The sequence below is a fragment of the Apium graveolens genome, chromosome 2, assembly GCF_009905375.1.
Source record: "Apium graveolens cultivar Ventura chromosome 2, ASM990537v1, whole genome shotgun sequence".
Taxonomy (NCBI): Eukaryota; Viridiplantae; Streptophyta; class Magnoliopsida; order Apiales; family Apiaceae; genus Apium; species Apium graveolens.
In genome coordinates this window covers 124815120-124826056 of record NC_133648.1, presented here as the reverse complement: position 1 = coordinate 124826056, position 10937 = coordinate 124815120, and the positions used below count along the sequence as shown (strand labels likewise).

General features: G+C 38.1%; 1 protein-coding gene across 5 annotated transcripts; it reads right to left on the bottom strand.

Moving 5' to 3' along the window:
- Positions 1-6795: 6795 nt before the first annotated feature.
- LOC141707815 (cyclin-B1-5-like) lies at positions 6796-8967 on the bottom strand. Of its 5 annotated transcripts, none has more exons than XR_012569165.1 (5): positions 8021-8960; positions 7786-7945; positions 7633-7690; positions 7358-7546; positions 6796-7262 (listed from the first exon to the last, which is right to left on the bottom strand). XR_012569165.1 is itself a non-coding variant. In XM_074511184.1 (3 exons), the coding sequence occupies exons 1-3, from the start codon at positions 8180-8182 to the stop codon at positions 7657-7659; spliced, it is 351 nt and encodes a 116-aa protein (XP_074367285.1). In that variant the 5' UTR covers positions 8183-8967; the 3' UTR covers positions 7633-7656. The 5 variants fall into 5 exon arrangements, 2 of the variants coding, with proteins under 2 accessions (XP_074367285.1, XP_074367286.1); XR_012569166.1 differs by having other exon boundaries at positions 7786-7942; XR_012569164.1 differs by having other exon boundaries at positions 7786-8956.
- Between the last annotated feature and the right edge of the window lie 1970 nt (positions 8968-10937).

The window sequence follows — 10937 nt, the reverse complement described above, 5'->3', positions numbered from 1 at the left end:
AGGAGGCATACTGGTAAAGAACCGATGCCTGATAATAATCAGCGCCCTAGGAGCACTCGAGGGACGAATCCCCAAGATGTACAGGAGAGGATCAGGGCTCATAAAGCTGAGATCCAAAGGCTAAAGTGCGACCTGGAGGTGCACCTGACCCCAAGACCCCCAATTGCTATTAGGCGGAGAGACCCTCCTCCAATCATAGACCTGGATGGTCCAATACCAAGAAGGGCAAGGTTAATCCAAGTGATCTTATGCCCATGGGAGATCCTGATGATCCAACTCCACCATTCACTGAAGAGATAATGAATGCGCACATCTCAAGGAAGTTTAAGATGGCCCACCATCAAAGCATATGATGGTACTGGATGTCCCGCTAATCATGTCAGGACATTCTCTAATGCACTGTTTCTACAGCCCGTGAACGATGCTATTAAGTTTCGAGCCTCTCCTCAAACCCTTTCGGGAATGGCTCAAATTTGGTACAGTCGTTTGCCTCTGAGTTCAAATTTGTAGAGTACATGAGAAAAGTTCAGCATCTTTCATGAACATTGTGCAAGGAGCAAATGAGTCCTTGAGAGATTATCAGAATCGTTTCATAAAGGAATCCTTGAAGGTCCCAGATCTTAACAAAAAGGTGCATCAGGGAACTAGAGATGAGTTCTTCAAGATGTCCTTAGCTAAGCGCCCCCTGAAAGTATGTTACAGCTCCAAGAAAGGGCCGGAAAGTATATTAAGGTGGAGGAAAGTATGAAGAAGATGGTTGTGAATAACGAGCCTGCTGGTGGCAAGAATCAAAAGACTGATCTAGAATACAATGCCAAAGACAAGTATCCTAGAACTGAGAAAGACGTTGATTCAACCCCGAAGAAGGGAGGACTTGGAAAAAAGTTTACCGAATATGCTAGGCTGAATGTCCCTAGAAGCCAGATCTTAATGAAAATCGAGAAAGATAGGGATGTTCGTTGGCCTAAACCCCTGAAGGCTGATCCCACAAAGCTAGATAAAATCAAATATTGCAGATTCCACAAGGATGCTGGTCATGACACCGATGAGTGCCGACAACTGAAGGATGAAATCAAATTCCTGATCCGAAAAGGGAGATTGAGTAAGTATACTAGGGAAGCTTATGCCAGTGATAAATACGATCTTTGGAGGACCAACCGCCGCTGGATCGTCTAAAAACTTAAGGAAATCTTATGCTAGAGAAGTCATGCACATAGTGGGGGAAGCTCCGAAAAGGGCCAGGACAGGAGTAGCAATGGTATTTGATGATTTTGAATTAGAATTGGTCAAGTTTCCCCATGATGATCCCCTAGTCATAACACCCATAATAGGGAACGACCTGGTGAAAAGAGTCCTTGTAGATAATGAGCATCGGTAGACATCTTACTCTATGATACCTTCATAAGGATGAGTTACAATGACTCTCAATTGACCCCAACTGATATGTCGATATATGGATTCGCTGGAGTTGAATGCCTTGTGGAAGGAATAATTAAGCTACCTCTAACAATGGGTTGGGAGCCAAGACAATCCACGCAGATGTTGAACATTGTGGTAGTGGAGGCTGGATCAACTTATAATGCGATCATGGGAAGGACATGTATACATGCCTTTAAGGCAGTCCCCTCATCCTCCCATTTCGTGATCAAGTTTCCAACCAGAAACGGAATAGGAGAAGAAATGGGTGACCAGAAGATGGCCAGAAGTTGTTATATAGCCTCGCTGAGGGCAGATGGAGTACGGGGCAGGTCTTGCCTATTGAAGACCTGAATATCCGTGAGAAGGATGAGAAGCAAGGAAAGCCCGTGAAAGACTTGATTCATGTTCCCTTATCTTCTGAAGACCCCAAAAAAGTAACTTTTATTAGAGCATCGTTGGAGGAGCCATTAGAGGGAAGTTAGTAAGTTTCTTGCAAGAGAATAATGATGTGTTTGCATGGTCGGCAGCAGATATGCCCGACATAGACCCTAAATTGATCACCCATAAGTTGAACGGGGATCCTAATTGAAAGATTGTAAAGTAAAAGAAAAGGAATTTTTGCCCCTGAAAGGCAGGAACCAATCACGCAAGAAGTAAATAAGCTCTTAGAGGCTGGTTTTATTGAAGAGATATAATTTCCAAAATGGTTAGCAAATCCTGTAATGGTAAAAAAGGCTAATGAAAAGTGGAGAATGTGTGTAGATTTCACTGATCTCAATGATGCATGCCCAAAGGATTATTTCCCGTTACCAATAATAGATACTCTGATAGATGCGATTGTAGGTCACGAGATGTTAAGCTTTATGGATGGGTTCAGCGGCTATAATCGGATCAAGATGCATATGGATGACATCCCAAAGGTATCATTCATCATTGACTTTGGTGTTTTTGTTACCTTGTTATGACATTTGGTCTCAAGGATACAGGAGCTACCTATCAAAGGTTGGTAAATAAGATTTTTAAAGATCTTATTGGGAAAACTATGGAAGTATATGTAGATGACATGTTAGTCAAGAGTCTTGTGAAGGCTGATCACATAACCCACTTGAGGGAAGCTTTTGAGTTTCTGAGAGACCATAAAAGATGTTAAATCCTGAAAAGTGTGCCTTCGGAGTGGGATCTGGAAAAATTTAGGATTGATGGTCTCCAAAAGGGGAGTTGAGGCTAATCCGGACAAGATAAAGCCATCTTAGACATGGAACCTCCACGTTCTGTAAAGGATGTGCAGAAACTCACTGAAAGAATTACAACTTCGGGATGATTCATATCCAAGTCTGGGGACAAGTGTTTGCCCTTCTTCAAAGCTTTAAAGAAGGTGAAAGATTTTGCATGGACATAAGAAAGCCAGGTGGCATTTGTGAAACTAAAGAAATACATGGTTCAAACACCGCTATTGGCCAAACTAATTATTGATAGAACTTTATACTTATATTTGACTGTTTCATAAAATGCCTTGAGTGCCATGTTGGTTAAGGAGGAACTCAAAATCCAGAAACCTATATATTATGACAGTAAGATTCTACATGGGGCTGAGTTGAATTATTCGACTATTGAAAAGTTCGATTTAGCCTAGGTGATGGCCTCAAGGAAGTTGCATCCTTATTTCCAAGCTCATAAGATTGAGGTACTAATAAATCAGCCTTTGAGAATTATTATGCACATTTCTAAACCCAGTGGGAGGGTGATTAAATGGGAAATAGAGCTGGGAGAATTCGACATAAAGTATAAGCCACGAACGATGATAAAAGCCCAGGCCTTGGCTGACTTCGTGGTTTAATGTACCATCTCCAACCAAGAAGTTTGGGGCAGAAAGATACTGAACCTCAGGGCATGGAGGGAAAAGAGGATGATGAAGGAAGACAGAACAAGGACAAGGAATTTTGGGTTCTCTATTTTGATGGAACATCAAAAACAAATTCGAGTGAAGCAGGGCTAGTTTTACAAAGCTCCGATGGATTCTTGATTGAATATGCCATGAAGTTAAATTTTCCAACTACAAATAATGAAGCCGAGTATGAAGCTCTGATAGCTGGTCTTGGCCTAGCAGGGATGTTGAGAGTCAAAAACTTGAAAGTTTATGGGGACTCGAAACTTGTGGTATCCCAGGTCAAGGGAGAGTTCAAAGAAATGGATGAAACCATGGCAAAGTATGTACGCCTAGTGAGATCCGTGATGACTCAGTTTGATGAATGTCATGTTGAGCATATTCCAAGGAAAGAGAATGCTAAGGCTGATGTAGTATCCAAATTTGCCTCATTAGAAATAGAACAAAGCTCTTAGAGTGTGTACTTTCGTGTTTTGAAAATACGGAGCATAGACGTCAAGCTAGTTGCCCCCATAGGGCTTGAAGGGTCATGTATAGACCCTATTAAGGCTAATCTACAAACTGGATGCCTGCCTAGTAATGTTGTGGAAGCAAGAAAGTTGTTTTTACGAGCTTTAAGATATTCTTTGATTGATGGGATTCTTTATAAAAGGTCTTTCGTAGTTCCTTATTTAAGGTGTCTCAGGCCGGATGAGGCTCGACTTGCTTTGGAGGAGGTACATGAGGGTATATATGGCCAACACTTGGGGGCCAGGGCCCTAGCCCAAAAAATTACCCGCTTAGGCTTCTATTGGCCAGAAATGATGGTTGACGCCAAAGAATACGTGAAAAGATGTGATCGTTGTCAGAAGCATGCCCCTGTAGTAAGGCAGCCTCCCGAAATGCTTACTTCTATAAACCTCCTAAACCCGTTTGCTATGTGGGGAATGGATATTCTTGGGCCTTTCCCGATGGCGACTGTTGAAAGGAAGTTCTTGATCGTAACAATTGATTACTTTAATAAGTGGATCGAAGCCAAGCCTTTGGCCAAGATTACAACTAAATAAATTGCCCAATTATTGTGGGATAATGTCATGTGCAGATATGGTATTCCCCGAATCTTGGTGACTGATAATGGAGCACAGTTCAATAACGAGGAGCTCAAAAAGTATTGTGAAGAGAATGAAATCAAGTTACGGTTCACTTCTGTTGCACACCCTCAAGCCAACGGACAAGCAGAGGTTACGAATTGGGTTATTTTAGATGGACTGAAGAAGAGGATTGAGAAGTCCCGGAGTAGTTGGGTGGATAAAATACTTCCAATACTCTGGGCTTACAGGACCACATATAGAGTCACGACAAGAGCAACACCATTTATGTTAGGATATGTGGCGGAAGTAGTTTTCCAGTAGAGATATCACATTCATCCTAGAGGATCCAAGCATACAATGATGAAGACAATGAGGAAGGCCAAAGGTTAGCCTTGAATTTAATAGATGAAGTGTGGGATGAAGCACAAACAAAGGTTGTGGAATATCAAAAGAAAGCTTCTTTTCACTACAACTTGAGGGTGAAAGAGAGATTCTTCAAGCGAGGAGATCTGGTCCTAAGGAAGGTGGAAGTTTCTAAAGTAGGGCAGAAAGGAAAGCTCGCCCCAAATTGGGAAGGGCTGTACAAGGTTAAGAGCGTTCAAGGAAGAGGATCTTACAAGTTGGAGACTATGGACGGAGAAGAAGTACCTAGGACATGGCATGCTCAAAACCTGAAGATTTATTATATATAGTTCATACTTACTTGTTAAAGTAGTAACGAAGTTCAAAAGCACCATGAAGCTTTGCTTGTTTAGGGTTTTTGTGGTGCCCCAAAATCCGGGGTCAGGAATCTCGGAGGCCACGCCATCTAAACCACTATAAACCACATACCTCACATCATAATATATAAATACTCACACTTTACGACCCCACACTTATCACACACACACACTTACAGGTTATTATCTTAGAAATGAACCATTCATTATTAGAGTAGATCAAACCACAAAGTGATAATTATTACAACCCAAAAGTAATTCAGTCTTATCGGGGAATAACCTTTAAGTAAGGCTAGTCTGTCGGCCAACTATACATTTCTTATTTATTATCTTACATAAGTCATACTTATAAATAAGCTGAACTAAAAACAACTGAAAACCAATCCAGCCTATTCGGACTACCTGCGGTACAGCACCAAACAATCTAAGGAACAGCTGGCCATTTTCTACCCGTTTCCTGGCTGTAGTTCCCATGGTAGGTATCTTGATTCACTGTTGTGTTGTGTCAATTTAAGAAAACAAGTGTGAGCTATAATGCCCAGCATAATAATGTACAGTATAAAAATGACTGTATTATAAGCTTACGTAAAATATCATATATGATAATTATGTTTTATTCAAAATTAGTTTTCAGTGGTGATACACACCTTCTTATGAAAACAATTCTTTAGGGGATTTTATTATTCTGCGAATACCTTAATTGGAAACTCAGCACCTAGACTTGGGTTACGGTATTGCATCACAATTCCAATTGGAAGAATTAGGACACTCATTGGAGCCACCGCATACGATGATCAGTCGTAATACGATAATAGTAACCTTTTCTACTAGTAGAAGGACGACACCTTCGTATCCCGGTTATCACCCTTGCCGCATTCGGGTTACGTGTCCCATTTTTGGGTATACACATACTTCACAAGTTCCTGAGTACACAGAGTACCTTCGCCTGTGGTACATTTGGTAGTCCATCTAGCACACATAGTACCAGAGTCTATCTCTCCCTTTTCCTTTTAAAATAATTATATCATATCTCGAGAACTCGAACCACATCGAAGTTCCCCAAGCATTTTGCTTGTTGATAGAAACAGTTTATCTTACTAAGATATAAATGTATATATATATACGTATTTCCTAAATTTTCGGAGGAAGTACCAAGGATGTGAGTTGACCGTTGTCAACAGATAAATAATTGGGAGGGGTATGGAAAGCTCGTACCTAATGAGGATTGGAGGAAGAAAAAGAAGAAAAAGCACAGCAAAGGTCAAAGTCAAAGAATTCGCACAGAAATGGATAACTCGCAGACTGGTAAAATTTGTGGAAAATGTGGACAGCAAGGTCACACGAGACGCAGTGCACGTTGTCCTCAAAAAGATCTTTAATGTAATATTTTTAATTTAATTTTAAGTTGTTAGTTTATTAAGTTGTAATGTTTTCGGTTTAAATAAAAATGTTCTGTCTATGTGTTTTAGTTTATTAAGTTGTTTAATTCAGCATATATATAATTTAATAATAATATATAATTTATAATTATAACTAAAAGTTAGAAAATATAAAAAGTAGGTTAGTTTGGGAAGAGTTGAAAAAAGTAGGTCATTTTGGGAAGAATTGAACAAAGTAGGTTAGTTTGGGAAAGTAAACAGAAAACAAGGTTACACAGGGAAAGGCTTCGCTATAAAATCAGTAACAACATTGCACAGATGGATTCTTCAGTGCATGATAGAACTATGCTTTACCAAACAATATATTCATTCACATAATTACAAGAAATATGTAGTACAAAAAATGTGCACCATTTTTCACAAGAACTGTGCAGATATGATTACATAGCTTTCACAACAATTATATAAATAAAATTATGCACAAAGAACCCGAGTTTGAAATTTGAAACACCTACAACGTACAACTTTTAAATTATCGAAAGCATATTTCTTAACAACCAACTGTTAATTTAGCATGCGGCATCATCTCTGGATTGGAGGAGTTTATGAATGAGTCATTGTCCTGAACATGATTCTCTCCAGTTCCAACATCTGAACAATCCTTATCTTCGGAGGGGTTAGAGGGTTGTTTATTGTTTTCTTCGACAAGTACTGCTCGATCTTTCTTATTTGTAGGCTTCTGTGTTCATCTGTGTTCCTTGGGTTTTCTAGTTAATCCAAAAGCAGCAGCCTGCAGATATTGGGATTCAATTAGAAACCACAAGCAAGAAAAAAGAACGCTCGATGATCAAGAAAGAGAGAAATTAGTCAGATAAATATACGCACCTTGCTCCTTGCTGTGAGAGTTAATGTAAAAGTCTGGCCCTTCTTCTTTAAAGACCCTTCAGTGGCCTTCTTCCTATTCAAATGTTTGTTCTCTCTATCTACCTCTTTGGTGTCTGGACTAATTATAATTATATCTTCAGGCCTCGGCTTGACAGTGACTTTCTTTTGATGACCAACAACCCTTTGTTTCTGTAAGTTAAACAAGAGTTGTGAACACAAGATTCGACTTAAAGATGAATTAACAAGAATAGCTGTACTAATTAGTAAGTACCTACCTTGTTATTTTCAACAACTCCTGCTTATGCATTAGCAACTAATTGGGCACAAAACCCCCTAAAACAAAAATAGAACCACAATCAATATAAATCATTCAAAAAGTTCATTGCAATATTAAAATATACAAGTATGTTTGTATGTTCCTCTTGTACCTTGTGACAGTGCGGGAGACTTGAGGGATTTGCTGCTGCTTTCCCTCGATTCCATGGCCAGTAAAAAGATTTCCGATATCACCAAGCGCACGTCGATTCCTCCCTTCAACAGCCTCCATGTTCTTCTGCCTTATGGCTGCTCCTTCTCTTAATGCATCTGCTGCAGCACATTACGAATCAGCACCAGATAATAAAACCCCCAAAACAGTAACTAATACTAGGTGTCACGAAGTACCAGACCCGATATCCAGACCCGTACCAAACTACCAGAAACTTGCTCGAACTTCATAAGAGCTGCACTCGAAGAAAAAAGAAATCGCATCTGCAACTTCACTCGCCTCACCTTGATTCCACTCGAATAAATCCTCACACAACCCACCCCAGCCACCAAAAACATCGACTTAAAACCCCTCCAGACAACCAGAGCTCCCCTGTAAATTCGCCCCCCAACACATAAACCATCTCGAGAAAAACCGAGAAAAGAATACAATCTCTCAAAAAAACCAAACACACCAGAAGGAACAACTCCTTAACCTTCTGACATAAAACTCCTAAACCACCTCGCATAGACACAAACACACCCCTCAAAATTCCAAAACTAAGCAACTCTTCCATAAATTCCAAAACTCAGCCACACCAACAGAGACAGGAAAAACCCAGATTCGCCTTTCAAAATTTTAAAAAACCCAACAAAACTTCAAAATCAGAAAGACACAACACCTTTTCAACAAACCAAAATTAATCCCAACCTCCTTAAACCACCACCCATAACGCAAACCACACCTCCGGACAAAACCAAACATATCCAACCAAAACCATATTTTCCGAGACCCACAAAACCCCCAAGCCAAATCAGCCACCAGAAAATACTCCTCAAACAACGCAAAGCACCACCCCTCCAACAAAATCCAACCAAGGAATAAACCCCAAACCATCTATCAAAATTAACAACACCATCCTTCTAATTAAAATTCCAAACCTCACAAGGACCCTCAATTCTACCACAACTACGCACCCCTATCTCAACTAAAGCCCTAACTCAAAAACTGATCACAAACAAGATAATAATAATAATCAAAAGATCGAATCAATACTTGTTTGAGAGAAAGAGAGAGAGAGGACATGTAGAGAGATCGAGAGAGGAGAAAGTGGAGAGGGCTTGAGAATCAATACTTGTTGGATTGTAAACGTGTATGTAGATTTTTGAGTTTATATGAACTAACGGTGAGGATTTACCCAAATTGTTTTTCTTTAAACTGATTAGACAGTCCAGATCAAAACTAAAGGTGGTGATCCACGTGATATATTCACCAGCCAATACTTTTCTGCCACATGGCGATCAAGTGGCTGATTTTCTATTTTCTATTTACTTAATTAAAGACTAATTAAAAATTAATATAAAATAACATGAAAATTTTAAAAATTCCACAAATATTACTATACACTCAAACAATTGTCTAGATAGTTATAAAAATCAAAATCATATTTGTATTATTTTTCCCCAATTTTTCAATATTTGTAAAAAAATTTAATATATAATTAAAATATTTAGAGAACAAATTATATATAAATTATAAATATTTAGAGAATAATGGTACACCCCTAAAATCGAGAGTTTCTAAAATCTGTACAGATGGATTGTCGAAATTTTATTTTAAAAGAAACGATACTTCATTCGGAACAACATTACATACAGGGATTAGTTTATTCTCACTGCTTTGACCGCTATATTATCTCACAAAATAAATTAATAAAATCCTAAAAATGATGGTACACCCCTAAAATTGATAGTCCCTAACATCTATACGGACGGATCATTGAAATTTTAATATAAAAGAATCGATAATTCATTCGGGACAGTAGCGCATACAAGGCATAATCTATTCTAATTGCTTTGACGGCTATATTATCTCATAAAATAAATAAATAAAATCCTAATAATTAATGATGGTACACCCCTAAAATCGATAGTTCCTAACATCCGTACGGACGGATCGTCGAAAATTTAATTTAAAAGAATCGGTACTTCATTCGGGACAGTAGCGCATACAGGGCATAGTGAATTCTGACTGCTTTGACTGCTATATTATCCCACAAAATAAATAAATAAAATCCTAATAATGATGGTACACCCCTAAAATCGATAGTCTCTAACATCCGTACAGACGGATCATCAAAATTTTAATTTAAAATAATCGATACTTCATTCGGGACACATACAGGGCATATTGTATTCTGAATGCTTTGACTGCTATATTATCCCACAAAATAAATAAATAAAATCCTAATAATGATGGTACACCTATAAAATCGATAGTTTTTAACATCTGTATGGACGGATCGTCGAAATTTTAATTTAAAATAATTGATACTTCATTCGGGACAACAGCGCTTACAGGGCATAGTGTATTTTGACTGCTTTGACAATTATATTATCCCACAAAATAAATAAATAAAATCCTAATAATGATGTTACACCTCTAAAATAGATAGTTTCTAACATCCGTACGGACGGATCGTCAAAATTTTAATTTAAAATAATCGATACTTCATTCGGGACAGTAGCGCTTACAGGGCATAGTGTATTCTGACTAATTTGACTGATATAAAATCTCGTAAAATAAATATAAAAAAACCTAATAATGATGGTACACCCCTAAAATCAATTGTTTTTAACATCCGTACGGACGGATCGTCGAAATTTTATTTTAGAAGCATCGATACTTCATTCCGGACAGCAGCGTAAACAGGCCTTGGTCTATTATGACTGCTTTGACTGATATAAAATTTCGCAAAATAAATATAAAAAATCATAATAATGATGGTACACGCCTAAAATCGATTGTTTTTAACATCCGTAGGGACGAATCGTCGAAATTTTAATTTAAAATAATCGATACTTCATTTGGGACAGTAGCGCAAACAAGGCTTGGTCTATTTTGACTGATATAAAATCTTGCAAAATAATTATAAAAAAATTATAATAATGATGGTACACACCTAAAATCGATTGTTTTTAACATCCGTACGAACAGATCGTCAAAATTATATTTTAAAAAAATTAAAGGAGTTAAAGAGCCTTTACTTTAAGTAGAAATGAATTATTTCTATAATGTTTTATTTAAATAATGTGGAATAAAACACATTGTTTT

Bases quoted from the DNA above. Each gene is read 5' to 3' on its own strand.
- LOC141707815 (XM_074511184.1), bottom strand. From the start codon at position 8,182: ATGTTTTTGGTGGCTGGGGTGGGTTGTGTGAGGATTTATTCGAGTGGA. The intron at 7,946-8,025 runs GTCTGGTACTTC...AATGTGCTGCAG, and splicing joins GGTACGGGTCTGGATATCGG to CAGATGCATTAAGAGAAGGA. The intron at 7,691-7,785 runs GTACAAGAGGAA...TTTTTGTTTTAG, and splicing joins GTCTCCCGCACTGTCACAAG to GGGGTTTTGTGCCCAATTAG.